Source organism: Melospiza georgiana, chromosome 6 (genome assembly GCF_028018845.1).
Source record: "Melospiza georgiana isolate bMelGeo1 chromosome 6, bMelGeo1.pri, whole genome shotgun sequence".
In the NCBI taxonomy this organism is placed as follows: Eukaryota; Metazoa; Chordata; class Aves; order Passeriformes; family Passerellidae; genus Melospiza; species Melospiza georgiana.
In genome coordinates, this window is record NC_080435.1 from 63155230 (window position 1) to 63178316 (window position 23087).

The window sequence follows — 23087 nt, forward strand, 5'->3', positions numbered from 1 at the left end:
ATGGTGAGGGATCAGCCCAGGGCACAATTCCAGGTCACGTCCAGCCTCGGATCCCCCAACATTCCCAATCCTTCTCCTCAGGGCTCTTCCCATCCCTGTGGAGGTCGAGCATTGTCCTGGATGTTGTTGTTTGTTCTGCCTGCTCCCTGGTGATTCCAGTGCTCATCCAGCCTCAGAAACGATGGGAATTGGTTTTGTTTGGTGTCCTTGGAGCAGGGAAACCCTCCTGGAGTGCTGCTCCCTGCCGTGCCATCCCCCTGGTGTCACCAGGCCGTGCTCATAGTTCCAACCAGGTGTATTTATAACCTCATTAAAAGAGGGGAGAAAACATTTTCTCCAGAAAATCCCATCCCCAAGAGCTCATTATGTTTTTCCTTTTGGAATTCTGTTGTAGCCTGAACCCTCGGGAAAGCATCAGAGGCTGGAGCTGTGTGGGGATTGTTGACACTGAAGTCATTTGCTTTGTCCTTTTGTGTTGGAGTGTGTTAACAGGCTCCTGGCAGGGCTCTGATCCTCCCGAAATTCCATTGGAAATCGATGGCAGCTCCTCAGGGGGCTCCCAGGGTCACGCTCTCCATCGTGGGAACAGGGAGGGAACATTTGCTTCCTTCCAGCAGCTGGAAATGCTGCTTGTTCTCAGTGCCGGGGCTGTTCTGCACATGCAGCACTGCAGATGCAGAATAAATCTCTTTGAAAGGCTTGGAGAGGGGAAAATAGCTCACAGGGAGCTGGGAATAACTTGATTCCCGTCCTTCCAGCTTGGTTAGAGCTGGTGTGTGTCCACACTGGACACGTGAAGGGTTGGAGAGCGGGAGAGCTCGTTTTCCTTTCTGTAGGATGCAAGAAATAGAGAAATCAATTGGATTTTTGAGGTTTATATCCCACACAAAGCATTTCAAAGCTGCCTTGATGGAGAAACCGTGACTGCTTCATCCCTGGAAGTGTTCCAGGCCAGGTTGGATCGAATTTGGACCACCCTGGCATAGCAGAAGGAGTCCCTGCCCATGCCAGGGGTGGCGCTGGATGGGCTTTACGTTCCTTCCTTCTAACCTAAACCATTCTGGAATTCTGTGAATTTTTGAGAATAATTCTTATGAGGAGCATCTGAGGGAGCTGGGAAGGGTCTGGAGTACCAGAAGAGGCTGAGAGAGCTGGGAAGGGAATGGAGAAACCCTGAGGAGCTGGGCAGGGGCTGCAGAATCCCTGAGGAGCTGGGCAGGGGCTGCAGAATCCCTGAGGAGCTGGGCAGGGGCTGCAGAATCCCTGAGGAGCTGGGCAGGGGCTCAGCCTGGAGCAAAGGAGGCTCAGGGGCCCTTGTGGCTCTGCACAGCTCCTGCCAGGAGGGCACAGCTGGCAGAGGTTGGGTTCCCATTTTTTATGTAAAAACCTCCAGGATCAGAGGAAATGACCTCAAGTGTCACCCAGGGAGGCCCAGGTTAGATACTGGGAAAATTCCTTCATGGAAAGGGTTCCCCAGCCCTGGCACAGCTGGGAGGGAGGTTTGCAGTGCCCATCCCTGGAGGCGTCCCCTGGAGGTGGCACTGAGAGCTCTGGGCTGGGGACAAGATGGGCATTGGGCACAGCCTGGACTCAATGATCCTAAATTCTTTTCCAACCTCAGTGATTCAAGTGGGGAAAAGAGCTTGGAAAACAGAGGACTTCCACATTTAAGGATAGTTGAGGAGCTGAATAACTCCCAGAGGGAAAATAACATGGAAACAGCAGGGCTTTCACATTTGGGGATAACTCAGGAGCTGAACAGCTCCAGCTCAGCGATGCGTCACCGCTGTCTCCGCTCTGCCCGCCGGGATGAAGCCGCTCCCATCCCTTCCCCAGATGTGTTTTATTCTTATCCCGCCTGCTCCCAACATCTGAAGACAAAGGCAGCTAATTAACAAATGAAATCAGCAAACTGCAGGCCCAGCAGCTGGGAGGAGATGATCCAGCAAATCCAGCCTGGATCCTGCCAAGCCGCTCCTCTTCGTGACGCTCCCGGAGCTCAGGGCAGGAGGGGATCGTGATCCCTGTTTCCCTCTCCCAGGCAGCTTTTGGAATTCCGCACAAGGAGGATTTGAACAGCGTCTGCCACACTTCTGTGCACCTCCACTCCGGCACGATGATGCAATTCCCAGGGAGTTTGGATTAGCCCCGTTTTGATCAGCTTAGGTTGAGTTTTCCATTTGTTCAAGAGCTCAGGGGTGTGCGAGGGGAATTCTTCCAATCCGGTGTTTGCTGTGCCTGGCCCATCTGGGTTTTGGGGAGTGCTTGGTTCAATTCAGAGTTTAAAGACTGAGAAATTGAACATGATGGTGGCACAAACCTCTGTGGGAAACATCTTTCCCTAATTATTTTCAGGTTGATTAAGAGACTTTAACTGCATAGCAGCACCCATGACTTCAGCTTGATTTAAAGATTGATTCATCTGGTGACTCCTCATAATTTCTTCAACCCAAACAGAATATTTTGGGATACTTTTTCCTTTTCTTGTAAAACAGTGAAGAGATTCATCTTGTGGAGTTTCCCAATGTTAAATCTTTATAGGTTTGTTTTCGCGTGGTATTTGAAATTATAATGTCTGGAATGGTTTGGGATGGAAGGGACCTTAAATCCCATCCCATCCCATCCCATCCCATCCCATCCCATCCCGTCCCACCCCTGCCATGGCAGGGACACTTCCACTGTCCCAGGCTGCTCCAAGTCTCCTCCAGCCTGGCCTTGGGCACTGCCAGGGATCTAGGGGCTTCTCTGGGTGACTGTTCCAAGCTCTTCCCTTCTCTCCCTGCTTTCTAAGCCCCTGGATATTCCCATGATGCTGGGAAGGAATCACCACCCCCAGCCACCCCCAGCGTTAAAAAGAGGGGTTTTAAATTCTGTTTAGAAAATTGAAAAGCAATTAGTGCTGATTCAATCAGAATTGAAGCTGGAATTCTGGAGAACTTCCATGAGCACCGGGATCAGGTGATTTTAAACTACCTGGCTAATGGCAGGGAATTTTGGAGTTTCCCTGCAATATCCCTGCAGAATCCTTCGTCCCAACACCATATTTTCCCTGCTTTTTCTCTTTTCCAGCCCTCACATGGCCTGAGCGAAGCCAAGCCTTATGTAACCACCCAGTCACACATTCCCAACACTGGGAATGTTCAGGGAAATCTCCCAAAAATTGGGAGCATACTTCACTCTCCTGGTAGTGCTTCTGCTTTGGCTTTGCTGCAGCTGTCCGGATCTTTCCAGCACTGCTGTTGGAAAAAAAAATTCCATCAGGTTCTGCAGTGGGAATTTTCCATTAATTGACCATTATGAAATGCTTTGGCAGAGGCTTTGCTGCAGTTCCATTCCCAACTTGGATTTCTTGGAGGTTTCCTGATATTCCTGTCAAAATCCATCCCTTGCCATAGTTCAGTGCTTGCTTGGAAGGGATTAGCTGGAGAGGGACTGGGGACAAGGGATGGAGGGACAGGAGCCAGGGAATGGCTCCCAGTGCCAGAGGGCAGGGATGGATGGGAGATTGGGAATTGGGAATTGCTGGCTGGGCTGGAATTGCCAGAGCAGCTGTGGCTGCCCCTGGATCCCTGGCAGTGCCCAAGGCCAGGCTGGGCACTGGGGCTTGGAGCCATCTGGGATAGTGGGAGGTGTCCCTGCCCATGGAAGGGGCAGGAATGGGTTGGGATTTAAGATCCCTTCCAACAGAAACTATTCCCTGTTTCCATGATCCAGCATGGACCTGTTCCAAGAGAGGAGATTGGACAAGCTGGTGATGACGTCACAGCTCCTGGAATCATGGGGTGATTTGGAATCACTTACCTAAAATGACCTCTTGTCCCAAGCCCCTGCTCAAACCAGGGCCACCTTCAAGGTCAGATTCCTCAGGTCTCTGTCCAGCCAAGCTTTGGATGCCTCCAAGTATCCCATGGCTTCTGGACACATGGCCAATTGCACAGGGAATTTGTTTTCCCTATATCCAGGAGAAATTTCTCTTGGTGCAACCTGGACCTCATGGTTCTTTCCTCTGCACTTCCAAGAGTTTTTCGTCTTCTCTAGAACTTTCTGGAAGCAAGCTGAAGACAGAAATTCCATCTGCTCTTCATCCCAGCTTCTCCTTTGTCTTCATCTTCCCAAGGAGTCCCTGATTGGTTTTTAAAGGCAGGAATTGGATTTTCCCTTCATCCAACCATCTCCAGGTTGGCCAAACCCTCAGGATCTGGATGGCTTCCACTCACCTTGGGGGCCTTCTCTGCATTGTCCCAGTTTATCCACGTCTGGAGCTGGAAGGGCGCTCAGGAATTTTTCTCACAGAGATGGGTTGGACGAGAAGGAATTTTTCCCTGGCAAGAGCTCTCTTGCAGCCAGGAATGGACATGGTTTCAGTCCTGCTTCCAGGTATTAAGGGATTTCCTCTGCCTTGTCTTGAGTAACTCCATGAAAATGAAGCTGAGCACAGATTTGGACCTCTCAGCTCTTTTATCCAAGGATTCACCCTCATCCAAGGGTCAGAGATTGGAAGAGCATCCCTGGACTCGGTGATGGAGCTTGTGGCTCCTTGTTTGCCATCCAGGAATGTGCTTTAATAGGGATAACCTGGGAATTCATGTGGGAAACGTTCTGTTCTCCATCACAACTCAGGAGTTCGACCCTAAAATTTGCAGCAAGTTGATTTTCTCCTTTTTACTTTCAACCTCATGAGGAGAAACCAGAATTTCTGAGCACTCTCAACCCTTTTCAAGCACTGCCGTGATTTCAAATAACCTTTTGAACAAAACTGAAATCTCATTAGGAAATGCCATCCTAATTTGGAGCAGCAGATCCATAATTTTCTTCTGTGATCTTAAATTAAATGTTTTGGAAGGGGGGGATGAAGGTAACATTTATTAAAAACCTGTGCCCCATTATGAGGTATTATTGCTGGAATTGTTGGGAATTTTGGAAGAGTTTTGTTTCCAATTAATCAAGAGACTCTCCTGCTTCGGTCTTCTTAGGCAAATAGAAATGGAGCAGCTCAAGATGAACTTTTAGTCTTAAGATGAATTTTTTTAGGCTTGGCCTTTTTTCCTGGAAATTGCTTTTCAACATGGAATTTTCATGTGTTTTAATCTATTTATTTTATTAACAATATTCTTCCTTAAGAATTCCATGGTTTGTCAAGCTTTGGAAGAGGCTGCTCAGGGAAGGGATGGAGTCAGGACCACTGGAAATGTTCAGCCAGTTGTGGAGGTGGCTCTTGAGTCCGTGGTTAATGGTGAACATGGTGGTGGTTGATGGTTGAATTTGGTGATCTCAGGGGGCTTTTCCAACCTCAATGATTCCAGGATGCTCCACCTTAGCAGAGGGCTTTGAGGGCGCCTTTGACTGGTTCCTTTTGGTCGTGTGAAGATTTGAGAACCTTGTTCTCCATTTCATAGAAATTTGACCTCAAATAAACCTGATGAACCAATATTTTGATAATTACTCACACCTCATACCAGACTTTGCAAAAATAGGGTTACATTTAGGATAAAGGAATAATTAACCCCTACCCAAAGGGTTTTAAGGAATTTTAAGGAACAAGCAGTCCTGGGAGGTTCTGGAATGGCTGCAGCCAAGGCTGAGCTGCACATGGAATGTTGTGTTCCTGTCTGCTTGGAGGGCGCACGTGGAATGCTGAGTCCAGGATTCCAGCACACAAACAACCATGGAATTATTGGAGAGGAGATCACAGAGATGCTCCAACGGCTGGAGCCCCTCTGGAGCCAGGCTGGGAGAGCTGGGAATGTTCCCCTGGAAAGGAGAAGGATGCAGGGAGAGCTGAGGGTACCTAAAGGGGCTCCAGGAGAGCTGGAGAGGAACTGAGGACAAGGGATGGAGGGAAAGGAGCCAGGGAATGGCTCCCAGTGCCAGAGGGCAGGGATGGATGGGAGATTGGGAATTCCTGGCTGGGCTGGAATTGCCAGAGCAGCTGTGGCTGTCCCTGGGTTCCAGGAAATCTCCAAGGCCAGGTTGGACATCGGGGCTTGGAGCAGCCTGGGACAGTGGGAGGTGTCCCTGCCATGGCCGGGATGGGATGGGACGGACTTCAAGGTTCTTCCCACTGAAACTGTTGGTGTCCAGGGATGGGAGGACAACAGAAGGGGGAATAACTTCCCACTGGGAGGGAGCCAGGACTGATGGGATATTAGGAAGGAATTCCTGGCTGTGACAGTGGCCATTTGGAAGTTGTGTGTTTTTAACCAGTACTTAGCAAAATAATCCCTTGCTTTCCTTGTTTTTCCTTGTTTCATTTCTTTCCTTCCTCAACAAAAATTGTCCCTCCAGACAAAGATCAGAAAAACCCCAGACCAGGAATCTTTTTTTTTTCCTGGTGGGATAAAGCCCAAATTAATTACTTTGATATCCTCATATTCCAAGGGCTATTGTGTTTTTATTCCTTGTGGAAGGCAATTCCTCGTTGCGGGCATCTCATTTTCTTGGAGCTGCTGCAGTGGGAGTAATTATCCGATATCTGTATTTTAATCAAGAGAAATGTGTTCCAAAGCCCGGGATGAATTTACCTGCTGGAAGTTAAATGCCTGTAACTAAAAGCAGGGAATCTGCATTAAATTGCTGCCTTAAATTGCAGCTTTAAAAGCAAACAGCTGCGTGCACATGATCCATGGACTCCTGGATCCTGCCATTTGGATGCAAATCAGGCTGTCTATTTATTGCCAAAGCTTTATAATTTTGTGGAAAAGAGTTAGAAGAAACAAGGAGTAAAGCTGCAAACCAGACGAAACCGCGGTAATCATCGCACTATAATAGAAATATGATTGACATTTGCATGAGATTGGCTGCATTGTTCTGCCTAAAAATGTGAGTTTTGAAGGAAATCCAGTTGGGGAGAAGGAAATAAATCCTAAACCCAACTTTTGCTGTGAAATTCCTAAAATCTGGGGCTTTTCGTGCTGTTTTGTCTCTGTTTTACCCATGACTAGTTATGAGGCGTCGCGGGAAATTCCTGACTCCACGCTGTCGTTGAGTTGACTAAAGCCTGGCTTAAACTTGCTTTTCCCTGCCTGTTTTTTTCCCAGATTTGGATGATCCCATAGTCACGGTCCACCAGAGCATCGGGGAAGCCAAGGAGCAGTTTTATTATGAGAAGACCGTGTTCCTCAGGTGCGTGGCCAACTCCAACCCGCCCGTGCGCTACAGCTGGCGCCGCGGCCAGGAGGTGCTGCTGCAGGGCTCCGACAAGGGAGTGGAGATCTACGAGCCCTTCTTTACCCAGGTAGGACTAAAAAACGGGAATTTTTTTTTCCCATCTTGAGGCTTTGTAATGGGATCTGCCCACTGGGTTTGTAGGGTGGGGACTGGGGATGGCCTCCAGATGGTGATGCCCCACCCAAAGGCTCCTGGGTGTTGTTAATAGATTTGCTGGCATAAAATGTATTTAGATTTTGTAAAAATATGAATTATTAAATGATGGGGGAGTGATATCGACAGGAGGCCTTTTAAAGGGATTTTTATTGGATCCTGCAAGCCCAAACTTCTGATTCCCATTTCCTCATCCTTCCTAATGCAACTCAGCAATTCCACACTCAGCCTAAATTACAGCCTTAAAAATCTCTTCAGGCAGATTAAATTTTAGGAAAAATTTCTTTGTGGAAGAGGTGCAGGCTGCCCAGAAGAGGGGTGGAGTCTCCATCCCTGGAAGATGAAGATTTTTGTAAAAATATTAATTATTAAATGATGGGGGAGTGATATCTACAGGAGGCCTTAAAAAGTGATTTTTATCGGATCCTGCAAGCCCAAACTTCTGGTTCCCATTTCCTCATCCATCCTGATCCAATTCAGTGATTCCATGCTGAGCCTAAATTACAGTCTTAAAAATCTCTTCAGGCAGATTAAATTTTAGGAAATTTTTTTTTATGGAAGAGGTACAGGCTGTCCAGGAGAGGGGTGGAGTCTCCATCCCTGGAAGCATTCAAAAATCAAGTGTGGATGTGGCACTTGAGGACATGGATTCATGGAGAACATGGCAGTGGTTGTTGGTTGGAGTTAATGATCTTGGAGGGCTTTTCCAACCTTAAAAATTCCATGATTCCCGACTCTATGGGAGCTCCCCATGTCGGTTTTTATACTCCTTTTTTTCTGCCTCTTTTATCTTTAAATATAAGGTTTAATTTGACAATTCCCCCACTTACAAATGAGGTGTCAAAAAAGGAAATAAAACCTTTTCCAAAGTGCTCCTGCTCCCATTCCCAGCCCCAGAGGAATCCTGGCTCTGTCAGATAAGCTGAGATTAATTTATCATGCACACATTTGCACCGAGGCAGGATGAAAAAAGGTGGCAAATCCCATTGTCTGTGGCCAAAAGTGTGGGATGGTGTTTGAAGAAAAAAAAAATAAAAAGAAAAAGGGGAAAAAAGAGGGGGAAAATTGGTTTGGAAAATCTGAAGGAATAACAAGGAAAGACAGAGGTGAAAACTGCTTGGTAATTTGGTGTTCAGAGCAGAAAGCAACTGCGACTTTCATAAATAATTTTCAGTTAATGATTTGAGAGCACCTTCATTTGTGGCTTTTTATTGTACTTGACAGCTTTATATTGCTCCAACAGCTCCGTGTTTTCCGGAGATATGTGGAGCCCGGAACCTTGCAGAGATGGGAATTAAATCACAGAACCAAGTTATTGGTGTCCTAAATGTAATAAGATTATATTTAATTTAACATGAACGGACTCAGTTTAGCAAATCTGGGGTTTTGCTTGGACTCGAGTGTAAACTGGAGTTTAGAAATGTTTTAATTAAAAAGGGAAAGTGGATTTTTTAATTTTATATTTCGTAATGGAAATGCTGAGAATTGCCTTCCCTAAAATCTAAGGATTCATCTACTAAAATGTGCCACATTAAATTAGGTTATTTTTTTTAAGTTATTAAGATCACCCTTCCTAAAATCTCGTTGTGGGTTTAATTAATGAATAAATCAGATTGTCCTGGTGATATTCCAATCTTATCCATAACCTTTCTCCAGTTATTGGAGGGCAGCTGGAATTAGCATGGCCTGGATCTGTGCAGGCAAGATCTGCTCCGTGTTTATGAGAGGAAAAGATGTAATTAAAGGTTCAAGAGTCATCAACATCTTCTGCTTAATTAGTTCATTTCATGGTAGGGATGCAAACAGGGAGAGCTGATGGGAAGAGGGACAGAGGGAATTTGGCTTCAGAGGATCAGGACTTGGGAATTTTGAGAGGGAATGTTTTTCTTGAGGGTTCTGAAGTTGAATTTAATCTGAAAGTGAAATGGAATGGAAAGGGGAAAAAAAATTTCTCGGGTTTTTTACCCCCTAAAAAGAGGTTTTATTATGATGCTTTTATTATTCTCGTAAACACAGAATCCTGGAATGCTTTGGGTGGGAAGGGACCATAAAGCTCATCCCTTTCCAACCAAGGAATCCCTACCCTGTCCTACCTGGCCTTGGGCACTGCCAGGGATCCAGGGGCAGCCACAGCTGCTCTGGCAATTCCAGCCCAGCCAGGAATTCCCAATTCCCAATCTCCCATCCATCCCTGCCCTCTGGCACTGGGAGCCATTCCCTGGCTCCTGTCCCTCCATCCCTTGTCCCCAGTCCCTCTGCAGCTCTCCTGGAGCCCCTTCAGGCCCTGCCAGGGGCTCTGAGCTCTGCCTGGAGCCTTCTCCTCTCCAGGGAACATTCCCAGCTCTCCCAGCCTGGCTCCAGAGCAGCCCCAGCCCTTGGAGCAGCTCCGTGGGTTCCTCTGGATCTCTCCAGCATCTCCACATCCTGTTCTGTCCCCAGAGCTGGAGCAGCTCTGCAGATGAGGATCTCACCTGAGCGGGGCAGAGGGGCAGAATCCCCCCTCTTTCCCTTTTTGCCCATACTCTGGGATGATCCCAAAATCCAGTCAGCAATTAAATCACAGGAGACACTTGGAAAACTGGGCAAATCCAAATGAATCAATATGATCGGATTTTTCCAGTCAATCAGGAAACATCAGCCACTTGTTCCAGCATCCATGAGGGGACAAACAGAGCAAATCTGTCCATCCTCAACCACAAAGTGTTGTGAAAATGAACTTCCCAAATCCCAAATCTCAATGGAGATTTTTTCCCTGACAGTTCTCATCCTCCTCGTCACTCATTGGAATTGCTCAGCCTGAGCACGAGATTAAATTTGCTGTATTTACGATAATTATGCAATTAGACATAATTAGGCTAATTATCCCAACCAGTGAGGAAAATATGTACATTTTTTATAAACCTCTGCGAGCTGGGGACAGGATCCAGAATTCCATTGGGAGTTCAGCCCAAGTTCAACCTGGAGCTAAGGAGGGAATGCTGGGATGAAGCTGCTCCATGCTTCCAGAACTCAATGCCTTTGGCAGCCTGGATCAGGCCCTTCCCTATTCCAGAAAAACCTCCTGAAGCAGGAATTTGATCCTTAGGAGCAGCCTTTCCACAGCTTAATTTTAATCTCATCATTTCCATGGGAATGTTTGTCCATAGAAATAATTTAAATCCCAATATTCCCAAAATCTCTCCCCAATTTCAAGGACTGTTTCTTTTCTTTCCTACTCAGCTGTATCTTTTTGGTGGATTTCTTTTTTTCCCAGTTCTATGCATTCATTTTCTCAAATTTCCTCATTTTTCCTAGACATTCCTGGACAGTTTATCTGCGTCCATGTCTTCCTAAAGGCTGTGCCTTCCCAGGCCCTTCCCAATCCCAAAGAAAACTCCTAAAGCAGGAATTTGATCTTTAGGATCAGCTTTTCCAAGGCTTGGCCTTGCAATGGGCTTCATTTTAATCCCATCATTTCCATGGGATTGGTTGTCAATGGAAATCGTTTAAATCCCAACATTCCCAAAATCTCTCCAAAATTTCAAGGACTGTTGCCCTTCTTCCCTGCTCAGCTGTATTTTTATATGGATTTATTTTTTTTCCCAGTTTTGTACATACATTTTCTCAAACTTCCATATTTTCCCTAGACATTCCTAAGCAGTTTATCCACTGATATTGTTAAAAATAATTCCATATCTTCCTAAGGCTGTGCCAATATTAAAGATTTTAGATTTATTGGGACACCGGATAATGAACATATCCCACATTTTTCTTTTGGAACAATGCAGGGGGAATCTCACATTTCCCATTTCCCATTTCCCTATTTTCTCCTTTCCATTTTTGAAAGAATTTGACATTCCATGTCCCGTTTAGCTCCCTGCTCCATCCCTGCTCCCTGGCTAAAAATAGAATCCATCAGCTTCTCATTTTTAAAGGAAAACAGGAGGAATTTTGTACCATGGGATTTTTTCTTCATGGAAATTGTACCTTATAATAAATAACTCTGAACAATTTGCTACTTGAGGGACTCGATCAGAGCAATTTCCCCCTCACTTTTCAGTGTTGATATTCCCTGTATCCTTTGGAAATACTTTTGGGGAGAATCTCAAAGCCTTTAGGTAGAATCCCTGGAAAAGTTGCTTCCATTTTATGGAATTTCTTTTGAATTTAATCCTTTTTTTTCAGGGTCATCCCTTCTGGATCAGTCGGGTTGTATTTTGTGTGTGGTATTTTCAGGATCTTTTGTGGCAGGAAGGAAATGATGGATCTGACTCCATGTTCTTAGAACGTTAATTTATTATTTTATGGTATTATATGAAAAAATGCTATACTAAAACTATACTAAAGAATAGAGAGAGGATACAGACAGAAGGTTTAACAAGATAGTAATGAAAACCTCGTGACCTCTTCCAGAGTCCTGACACAGCTGGACCATGATTGGTCACTAAGTCAAAACAATTCACATGTTGGATAAACAATCTCCAACCACATTCCAAAGCAGCAAAACAGGGAGAAATAAACAATATAATATTATTTTCCTTTTTCTCTGAGACTTCTAAGCTTCCCAGGAGAAGAAATCCTGGTGAAAGGATTTTTCAGATAATGTGACAGTGCCACTTGTGGATATAATATCAGGGGTCAATCCCAAGAAACCCACTTGGGAATGCTGGAGGAGGACGGAAATCCCAGATGCATATCCATTTTTCCTCCGTCCCTTCCTAAGGTTCTCTTCTCCTTTTCCAGGGAGAAACCAAGATCCTGAAGCTGAAGAATCTGCGACCTCAGGACTACGCCAACTACAGCTGCATTGCCTCGGTGAGGAATGTCTGCAGCATCCCGGATAAAATGGTGTCCTTCCGCCTCTCCAACAAAACCGGTGAGTCCCAGCAGCACCCCCTGCCCTGGCTGCACTCAGCTCTGGAATCTGGGGCTCTTTCAGGGAATCCTGGAATGGTTTGGGTGGGAAGAACCTTGAAGTCCATCTCATTCCCACCCCTTCCATGGGCAGGGACAACTTCCGTTATCCCAGGTGATCCAAGCCCCAATGTCCAGCCTGGCCTTGGGCACTGCCAGGGATCCAGGGGCACCCACAGTGCTCTGGCAATTCCAGCCCGGCCCCTCCCACCTTCCCAGCCAGGAATTCCTTCCCGATATTCCATCTAAATCTATCCTCTTCCAGCTTAAAGCCATTCCCCCTTGTCCTGGTCATTCCAGCGAGGAATTCCTTCCCAATATCCCACCCAAATTTCCTCTTTTCCACCCAAAAGCCATTCCCTGGCTCCTGTCCCTCCATCCCTTGTCCCCAGTCCCTCTGCAGCTCTCCTGGAGCCCCTTCGGGCCCTGCCAGGGGCTCTGAGCTCTGCCTGGAGCCTTCTCCTCTCCAGGGGAGAATTCCCAGCTCTCCCAGCCTGGCTCCAGAGCAGAGGGTCTCCACAGAGCAGCTCCATCACCTCTGGAATCCCTCCAGTAGTTCCTTGTTCTGCCTGAGCTGTTGAAACTTCAGAATTTTTATTCCACAAAATATTTCATGGGAAAACCCCAACCTTTCTCTACTCTGGCATTGATTCCAGGGATTGATTTGACCTTTTCTTACATCGACCTAAACATCAATTCCTTCATTGATTCCAACCAAAATGTTTCCTTTCGGATTTAATTGTTCCAAGTGGAAATATCCAAAGGGTTGTGTTGAAATCCTTTTGTGGGAAAGTGTCTGAGCCTTTAGGTAGAATTTGTGGAAAAGTTGTTCCTATTTTTGGAATTTGTTGTGAATTTATTCTGGTTTTTGGGCTCATCCCCTATGGATCAGTCAGTTGTGTCTCTCCCTCTCGTTGTGGCTGTAACCCCACGGTCAGTCCCAAGAAATGCACTTGGGAATGCTGGGGGAGGATGGAAATCCCATATTTTACCTCTCCTAAAGGCTCCATGTCCAGGATCAGCACAGGATGTGTCTGAAATGGTTTCTGAACCTCCCACCAAAGAGCCAAACTAAGCTTGGATTTTTGACTAATCACGAATTTCAGGGCAATGTGCTTTAGAAAACAATCCCACAGGAAGTGTTGGAACATTTGGAGACTTCAGGTTAGGTTAGGGTGGGTTAGCCTTAATAATTTATGTCTGAAATCAGGGAGAAAATGAACACAAAATTAAAATGCTGAGCGTGGCTGGTATCAACGAGGAATTTTATTTGCACTTCCATATTTTCCATCATTCCCACCCTCAGGGCTTTATTCCAAGGAGTTTCCTCCAGCTTTTTTGGAATTGCTGATTGGACAGCAGAGCTGTGGTTTCCCACTGCTGTCCACAACCCCTGAAATCAGCTCCACCAGGAATTATGGTTTTCTCCAAAGATATCCAGGAAAAATTATTAAAAGGCCTTAATTTACACTCCCATAAATTTTTCCAGGGGAAAAAAAATACCCTGAAGTGAGGTTTGAACTTCATGAGGAGCTCTGCTTTCCTGGCAGGAGAAGCCTTTCCATGAGAGGTGGGGTTGAGAGCTGGGAGCAACTCCTGACCTTCATCCACCTTCATCCACGGCAAGAGAGTGTGGGAATTGATCCTGCTCCCATTTTCCCTTGGAATTACTTTGCTGTTGGAGCCAGCACAGTCTCAGTTCATGTTGAGCCTCATCTTAAAAAAAAAATTGATGTTCCAGCACTTGGGGAGCAGCAAACTCTCATTGCCTGAGCCCAGGATGGGTGATCCTGGGCCAATTTTGCCAAAAGAGGGAATTATTGCCACCTTACACATGCCGAGGTTATTTGGGGAGAAAATTGTCTTTTCTGGAGTAATTTCCCAAGCAAACAAACCTGGAAAATAACAAAGATTCCCTCTTTTCCATTAAGAATTTGATCACTAGCATCAACAGTGGGATTAGGTGTGCAAAGTGATTAATGCAGGACTTCATTAAGGACAGGGACTGACGTGGGGGTGACTCTAAACTAAAACTTTGCTCATTTAACAAAACTTTACCTCACAGAAGTTCTTCAGTTGAACTTCAGCTGGTGTAACTTGGGAGAAATTAGAGAAATTGTAAATCCAGAGGAATCCAGGATAAATCCAAAGTAATGAAAATCAGAGCCTGAAGTTGAAGCTGTTTCAGTCCTGTCCTGTCCATGGGATTTAGTTGGAAGCTGGAGGGATGGGATGGAGAGCCAGGAACATCTGAGAGGTGCAAAGATGTCCCAGATTTATTGTCACTCTTGTGGTTCTGAGTGTGTTTAATTCAGCTGCACTTTGTGGGGTCAGGATGGGGGAATTTGGCTGTTCTGCATTTGATGGAATGGTTTAGATTGGATCTTAAACTCCACCCAGTGCCACCCCTGCCATGGCAGGGACACCTCCCACTGTCCCAGGGTGCCCCAGTGTCCAGCCTGGCCTTGGGCACTGCCAGGGATCCAGGGGCAGCCACAGCTGCTCTGGCAATTCCAGCCCAGCCAGGAATTCCCAATTCCCAATCTCCCACCCATCCCTGCCCTCTGGCACTGGGAGCCATTCCCTGGCTCCTGTCCCTCCATCCCTTGTCCCCAGTCCCTCTGCAGCTCTCCTGGAGCCCCTTCAGGCCCTGCCAGGGGCTCTGAGCTCTGCCTGGAGCCTTCTCCTTTCCAGGGAACATTCCCAGCTCTCCCAGCCTGGCTCCAGAGCAGCTCCAGCCCTTGGGGCAGCTCCATGGGTTCCTCTGGATCACTCCAGCAAAGCCACAACTTTCTTGTGCTGGGCATTCCAGAGCTGGAATTTCCCAGGTGGAGTCTCCCAAGGACAGGACAGAGGGGGACAATCTCCTCTCTCCAGCTGTTCCATGAGACCCTGCATCCTCAGCCCCCTCCTCCAACTCTGTGACCTCACTTTCCAGGCAAAAACATTTAGTTTTTCCAGCACAAACCAGTTCAAAACACAAAACCAGCCCCAAAACCCAAAGTGGGTGCTGAAAATGGAGCAGCTGAGGCCACCCCGGAGGTGTCACCGTGCACAGGCCAAAGCCCAAGGTGACAATCAAAAACAATAATTTGAATCTGAAGGTAGAGGGGCTTGTTGAGGCTGATTTTGTGTCTAAAGGCAGCAATTAATCTGCAAAATTCTTAATATATAAGAAATTTGAATGGAAGTAGCCTCATGGCAGGGCTGGGCTAGGATTTAAGCCCTGTCCATCCCAAACCATTCCATGATTTTGGGATTCTCTCTGCCTTCACCTACACGGTACTTTGCTCAGGTTTCTCTGAGCAGCAACAAATTCTTCCTCGTGCAGAAATCTCTGGATCTGCTGTTCCAAGCCCAGCTCAGCTGAGTGTCAAAGAGGAATAACTGACAGCTGATGGTGTCACCAGTTTTCATGGGAGGCACTAAAAAAAGGGAATTTTACCCCCAGCTCCTGCTGAATGGCACATGCAACACTCCGAGCTAAGAATAACCTGAATGGAGCTTTTCAAGAGCATTCATTGTTTCAAAATGCCAGAGAAAAAGCAGGATATTTACCCAGAAAACCACGGGAATTCTGGGCTCCTCAGAATAGCTCCTGTAATATGATTGAGGAAAGGCAAATCAGGCTTTTATCTCGCTCCACAAAGCAGCTTGGGTGGCACTGATTCATTTGGAAATGATATTACTTTGTCTATTAGCAGCCAGTTTAGTGCAGGTGATCATTAATCCATAAATTAAGGCTGAGCTTTGGCAGCTTCGAGGAGAAAATAAACCAGCCCAGGAACTTTTCCCGAGCAAGATGAGTCTTTCAATCCGTGATTTTTCAGCTGCCTGCCACAGCTCATTGAAATCACAGCTGAAGCTGCTGCTCTGTCTGGGGCATGTGGTGGGAGACAAATTAAAAAAGGCTTAATTCACTTTTAATCCCTCGATTAGGCTGAAGCCTGTCATGATAAACTTGCTTTGTTTCCCATCAGTCAGACAATGCACTGCAAAGGGAATTATGGAAGGTGGAAAAAATATTTCTCTTCACATTTCCTGGCATTCCTGGGGGGAGGTGACTGGGATCTGTATGAAAGGGGCTGGAAATCCTGATGGTGCTCCAAGCTGAGCAATGCAGGTGGATGATTTTATGGAATGCCAGAATGGTTTGGGATGGAAGGAGCTTAAATCTCATCCAGTTCCATGGGCAGAGACACCTCCCACTATCCCAGGCTGCTCCTAGCCCCAATGTCCATCCTGGCCTTGGGCATTTCCAGGGATCCAGGGGCAGCCACAGCTTTTCCAGGATAATTCTTTAGCAAAAAGGAATAATAAGAAATAAATCTGGAAAGGATCCCAAGTGATCCCCCAGTCCTGTTCTTTATTAGGTCTAAACCTTGCCCTACCAATCCTGTTATCCTGGCTGGTTTTGGCTCCCTTTCTAGCAGGATTTTCCCTGTTGGAGTGTGAGTGTCTTGTTTCAGGAATCCCTGAGGAGCTGGGCAGGGGCTGCAGAATCCCTGAGGAGCTGGGCAGGGGCTGCAGAATCCCTGAGGAGCTGGGCAGGGGCTCAGCCTGGAGCAAAGGAGGCTCAGGGGCCCTTGTGGCTCTGCACAGCTCCTGCCAGGAGGGCACAGCCAGGGGGGTCAGGTTCCCCTTTTCCATGTAAAATCCTCCAGGATCAGAGGAAATGACCTCAAGTGTCACCCAGGGAGGGTCAGGTTGGATTTTGGGAAAATTCCTTCATGGAAAGGGTTCCCCAGTCCTGGCACAGCTGCCCAGGGAGGTTTGGAGTGCCCATCCCTGGAGGGATTTAAATCCCTGTGGATGTGGCACCTGGGGACAGGGTCAGTGGAGGCCTTGTCAGGGCTAGGAATGGTTGGACTTGATGTCTTAGAGGTGTTTTCCAATCCTAACAATTCCATGAGTGTATGAAGAACATTTTCCCGATTCCCTGGAGCTCACATCATCCCAGTGTCCCCAGGTCCTGCTGATCTCCTTGGAGAATCCCAGCCCTGTGGGAATGCAGAGCTCTCCACGTTCCCAGCCCCACAAACACCAGGTCCAACCAGAGCTGCTCCCCTGCATTTCCAAAAATTCCCTTTTACTACATCCCTGGATCCCAGCTCCCTTTTCCTGAGCACATTGCTGATGTTTGTTCCTGTGTCCTCCAGAAGCCTGAGGGTCCCTCCTTGGCAGCTCCTCGTTAGGCAGCCTGCCCTAATCCACTAATTAGGATGTTGCTGTTGCAGCAGGGCTGGGCTGAGATGTCTGGAGCTGTTCAGGCAGAGCTACACTCGGGGAATTGAGGAACAACTCATCCCTTCTATTTTTGGAAAGCAGGAATTGTGCTCTAGGGGCTCTTAGATCCACGACCTCGGCTTGCAGGCCTGACTTTGGCATGGCTGGGATGGATTTAATCCTGCATGGATTTAATCCTGCATGCCTCTAAATTCAGCAGGGAAGGGGCAATTCCACGATGGGTTTAAGCTGCCAAAGGGAGGATCCCGCTTCCCTCAGTGCCTCTGGATCAAATTCCCACTGTTGGGAAGGATGAAAGTTTGACAAGAAAGTCTCACAGATATGTGTGCTTGGCAGGAAGATTTTTGAATGTAGAGTCTGATGAAGGAATAGAGATGGAAGCAAGTTTTGATATAGAAGAAAAGAATTGCTGAGCCAGTCTCACTGGATAACCAAGGAGGCAAAGGCTGTGTTAGTTAGAAGGGGTTTTATGGCTTAGAGCAAAGGATAAACCCACCCCAAACAAGAAGATGTTTTTACCAAGCACAAAGACAGCACAGGCAAACAAGGCAGCAAATGTGGCAAGTAGAAAAAAGGTCTCAGAATTTTCCACTGCAAGAAAACTGAAAAACAACTTCTAGCTGAAACTGTAATGCCCTGACTGTTAGTGACTGGAGAGCAGTGACATGAATATGTTGATTACAGCAGTTATGATGGGCTATAGGTAAAAATTAAGGTATAGATTGGTTCTGCTGTATGAAGATGTTCAGCACAGAAAAGTCTATAATGCATTGTGACCTAAACTAAGGGTGTCCAGGGCTGCCTGCAGCTGGAGCTGGCAGCTGTGGGCACAGCTCTGTCACCCACGGTCCTGGGCTGCTGTGACACCTTGGGTACAATAAACTGCATTTGGAGAGCCCCTGGAGCCCCACATCCCTCATTCAGGGTCGTACAGTGGCGCCCAACGTGGGGCACCATTACTCAGGGCCTGAATGAGGGATGGGGGACTCCAGGCCTGCCTGCAGCTGGAGCTGACAGCTGTGGGCACAGCTCTGTCACCCATAACCCTGGGCTGCTGTAATGTCTTAGATGCAATAAACTGCATTAGGAAGAGCTGCCTGGAGCCCTACATCCCTCATTTAGGCTCTTACACCCCACGGAATGAATCTCTCCAGTGTGGGAGCTGGGAGCTGCAGTGTGGGAGCTGGGAGCTTTGTAGCCTGTCCGGAGCAGAAGCAACAAGGAAGCGCCTTGAAAAGCTGAAATCCGCCTCCCTTCCTCCTGCTGTAATCCTCGTTGCCACCTCTGTGCCAGAACGGCAGCATGAGCCCACCCATGAGACAGCAAAGTGCTGGGAAAGGGAGAGGAAAAGCACCCAGGAAAAAAGGTGGAACCCAGGAAATTCCTCTGACTGCCCTGGAGGACTTGAGATCCTGCCAGGGAGCTCAGAGACCTTGGCACAGAGCCCAAGACCCCTGTGCCTTTGGTTTAGCCCTTAAAAAATTACCTACCTTATATGAGGATTTACAAACCAGAAAAATTTAAGTAGAATGATAGTGAATTTGTCACAGGGTGGAAAGTAGAATTTTGGGGTTTTTAGAATGGGAGTTCAAGGGGCAAGATGGAGGGATCTGGGTGTGTCCTGTCCTTCTTCTTCTTCTTGGCCTCCATCTTCTGCTGTGATGGTGGCACTTCTGGATTGGTTTAGAGTGGAAGCTCACTGTCTAACATAGGTGATGGGTATTGGGAAGTTATGGTAAATAAAGTACACCTAATTTATATAGTTTATATATATATATATATATATAAAGATAACACCCCCCCAAGGACAGGCAGTGTGCCTCTGTCTGACCTGTTGGACAGATCTCAGCAGGTCAGAGAAAGAATGTTATAGATAAGAAATGATAAAAAACCTTGAGAATGAGAATAGAGGAACCATGACTCCTTCTTCGACAGCAAGACTGGGAAAAGAGACATACACATCGTGGGGTCACTGTGAGCAGCTGAAATCCTGAGAAAAAGGAGCATAAAGATGTGAGTCAGCAGAGCTGCAGTCCCCAGGCTGGAAAAGCAGAGGGATTCTGGAAAAGTTCTAGAGGAGGGGGGAAAAGGGAAATTCCACTGAGGAATGGATAGGGATATCTGGATTGGCGTGTGTGGAGATTTGGGAATTTATAAAGACTGAGCTCAGCTGAAAAAAACCTTCATAAACGTGATTTATTGTAATATTTATTTATAGTTTTTGATTTTAAGGAATGGTTCTTCCCCCAGAGGGTGCTGGCACTGCCCAAGCTCCCCAGGGAATGGGCACAGCCAGAGCTCCAGGAGCTGCCAGGGATGCCCAGGGTGGGATTGTTGGGGGTCTGGGCAGGGCCAGGGGTTGAGCTCTGTGATCCTTGTGGATCTTTCCCTCAGGATATTCCAATTTACAATTCTCTGGTAATTCCATCCTTTATTTCTATCCTGTAACTCCCCATTCTGCTACCTGAACCTCAGAATTTTCCATTTCTGACAGGGTGCCCAGACAAAATGATCTTGCTCTTACCTCAACTTTAAGCCTCTTTATTTCAGGGACAGGCTCAGGGCAGACTGAAAAATAGGATTTTTATTCTTTTTAATCCCTGACAGGAGCAGTGACTGCTCAGGGACCCCAGCAGGAGGTTCAGGGACACAGACAAGGGTGGCTCTGGCCATCAAGGTACACCTGCCCTGCTTGAGGGGGGACACGCCTTTGTCCCAGAACAGATCTAGGTATTTTACCAGCTAGAAATCTCTCCTGTGTGCCAGGGAAAACCCTAAATCCTGCCTGTGACATGAGAGGTTGGAATTAGATAATCTCTGAGGTCTCCTCTACCCCAAACCATTCCATGAGGAACCATTCTACGATGATCCTAAAGAAACTGCAGTGCTTAAAGCTGCTCTGGGAATATTTTACCTCAGTCATTCCATGTATCAAGTCAAAAAAAGGACACAAACCTGAAAGATCTGGGATTTGAGAAGATTCTCTTTATTTCTTCTTGACCTGGAAGTGCTGGAAATTTAAATGCAGTGAAAAGGAAATATGAGAAATGAGAGAGTAAGTAAAAAAAAATTATGAGATTAAGATAAATATATTTTATTTGCCTAAACATGAATTTTTTGAACTAGAACTGTTCTAGAACTCTGGAACTGTTTAGCTGAAGAATTTTCTCCTCTTTTCACGTGGTGTGCAACTTCCACTAGGATCTCTCTGTAGCAGCAGCAGAGGATAAACACAGAAAAATATAAGAGAGATTTTCATCTCTTGTTCAGTTTTAGGATTATTTTTCTTTTATTTTTCCCTGGGTTTATATTTTTTAGAGGTAATTTGAATTTTTTGATGGCCTGATGATGAAAAGTAAGCACCTGCCCTATTGCAGGGTGGGCAACAAAAAGTTGATTTTTCCTCTGTAAAATAACAGTAAAAAAAAAAAAAAATGATGACAGGGAATGGAGCTGAAGGAGGGGAGATTTAGGTTGGATTTATGGAAGGATTTGCTGGCTGGGAGGGTGAGCAGGGGCTGGGATGGAATTCCTGGAGAAGCTGTGGCTGCCCCTGGATCCCTGGCAGTGCTCAAGGCCAGGCTGGACATTGGGGCTTGGAGCAGCCTGGGACAGTGGGAGGTGTCCCTGCCATGGCAGGGGTGGAACAAGATGAGTTTTAAGCTCCCTCCCAATCCCATTCTGTGATTTTCTGATTCTAACTCGAAATCTGGGAATTCCAACACACTCTTGTTTGAACTTTCTGGAGTAAATAGTTACAGGAATGCTGCTTCCAGCCTGGCAGGGAGCTCAAACCTTTCCTCTCTGAGCACTGCGTGTCTTGTTAGGAATATTGGCTTTGTGTTCCTGCAAGAAATGCTGGCTGTAAATGAAATGGATGCACACACAGCAATGGATATAAAAATATAATTCAATTATGTTCTATTACTTCGGTTCTGCCTTTCAAATAATGCCCCAAACTGGAGGAAATAATGTCCTTTCATTTCCATTCATCACAGCTGAGAGCCTTGTCAAGGACATGACTTGCTGCCTGTACTTTGATATTGCTATTAAATTATTGGGTTTCTTCTGCATTTCCAGTAATCCCTAAAGCCAATTGTGACATTTCCTCAATTCCATACATCCAGCCTAAATACCTCTATTTGTCTCTCTGTAATTATGACACGTTGGCAGTGGATTTTTTCGGGCTGCTCCAAGAATGACAGATGGATTTTCCTCCCCATGTGATCCCAGCCTCGGCTCCCCATCCCAGGCGGCAGCAGAGACTCCACCCCTTCAAATTCCCTCAACATCTTCATCTGATCCTTGAATAAATCCCAGAATGGTTTGGGTGGGATGGGACCTCCAGGATTATCGCATTCCACTCCCTGCAGGGCAGGGAAACCTTCCACTCTCCCAGGTTGCTCCAAAACTCATCCAGCCTGGAACATTCCAAGGATGGAGCAGGCACAGCTTCTCTGGTCCGAGTGCTTGGCAGCCTGATCTAATTAAGCATGTTAACAATGACTTAAGGAGTGCTTGGTTTATGCTCAGTCTGAGAAAGCCTTGCCCCTGTCATTAATCAAGCCCAGGGTGTATTTCCTGCTGGTTTAGCACCTTGTGAGGACTGGGCTATGTTGGAGCCATTAATTATTAATTTCCTAATCAATCTCCATCCATCTGCCACTGGTGCCTGGCTTGCCTTTAACACACGGCCACAGAAGTGGATGTAATTCCCATTTAAATTCCCGGTAGTGCCTGGAGCAGCAGGGCTGGGCTTTGTGACCCACCATAATTCCAAGAGCACTTTGTCACCAGGGCTGTTGGCTCCCCAGGCAGCTCTGAAATCCCGGGATGTGATGCTGGGGAAGATGAAACAGGAAGGCCTTATAAATATGATTGCCTGGCAAAAGATTTGGAGAATATGGAAACTATAAGTGAGATTGAAATGAAAGCAAGCTTTGAGATCCCTCAGCCACTGAACAACTGGAAAACAACGGTGTGGCTGCTGAAGGTGATCCCCTTGTGATGGAACAACACCCTCTGCTTGCAGACAGGCCCAAGGGTCAGAGCAGACCCTGCAGCTTGGCAGAAGGGGCCAAAGAGGAGTTTGTAGGGTTTGAAATGTGACACAGTGTGGTAATGTAATGATTCTTATAGGCTGTATGTAAATGCTGTAGGATTTGTATCTTGTACTGGATTGGTTAATGAGAATGAGAATATTCAGTACAGAAGAAGATTTATTGTATTGTTATGGGAACTTCACTCTCTTTTTACTCTTCCTTACTCTCTCATCCTCTTTACCACGCTTCTCAGAATCTCTCCTGGTCAGAGTGACTCCAAGATGTGTACAAGTCTCTTTTTCCCAGCTGGGCAGTCAAAGAAGGAGTCAGGATTCTTTTGCTCTCGTTCTCAAGGTTGTTTATTATTTCTCATCTATAACATCCTTTCTCTGAGCCGCTGAGGTCTGTCTGACAGGTCAGTCCATGGCACACTGGCCACCTCAGAGGCAGTGTTGTCTTTTTATACTAAAACCTAGGTGTACTTTATTTACGATAACTTCCCAATACCCATCACCTATGTTAGACAGTGAGCTTCTACCTTAAACCAATCCAAAAATGCCAACATCACAGCAGAGGATGGGGGCC

General features: G+C 46.6%; 1 protein-coding gene across 2 annotated transcripts in view; it reads left to right on the forward strand.

Annotated features, from left to right (window-relative positions):
- MDGA2 (MAM domain containing glycosylphosphatidylinositol anchor 2) overlaps window positions 1-23087 on the forward strand; it is a 204532-nt gene that overhangs the window by 85600 nt on the left and 95845 nt on the right. For both annotated transcript variants that reach the window (XM_058026932.1, XM_058026933.1), the window contains 2 exons: window positions 7038-7234; window positions 12043-12175. In XM_058026932.1, the coding sequence (XP_057882915.1) occupies window positions 7038-7234; window positions 12043-12175 (330 nt within the window). The remainder of the gene's footprint in view (window positions 1-7037; window positions 7235-12042; window positions 12176-23087) is intronic.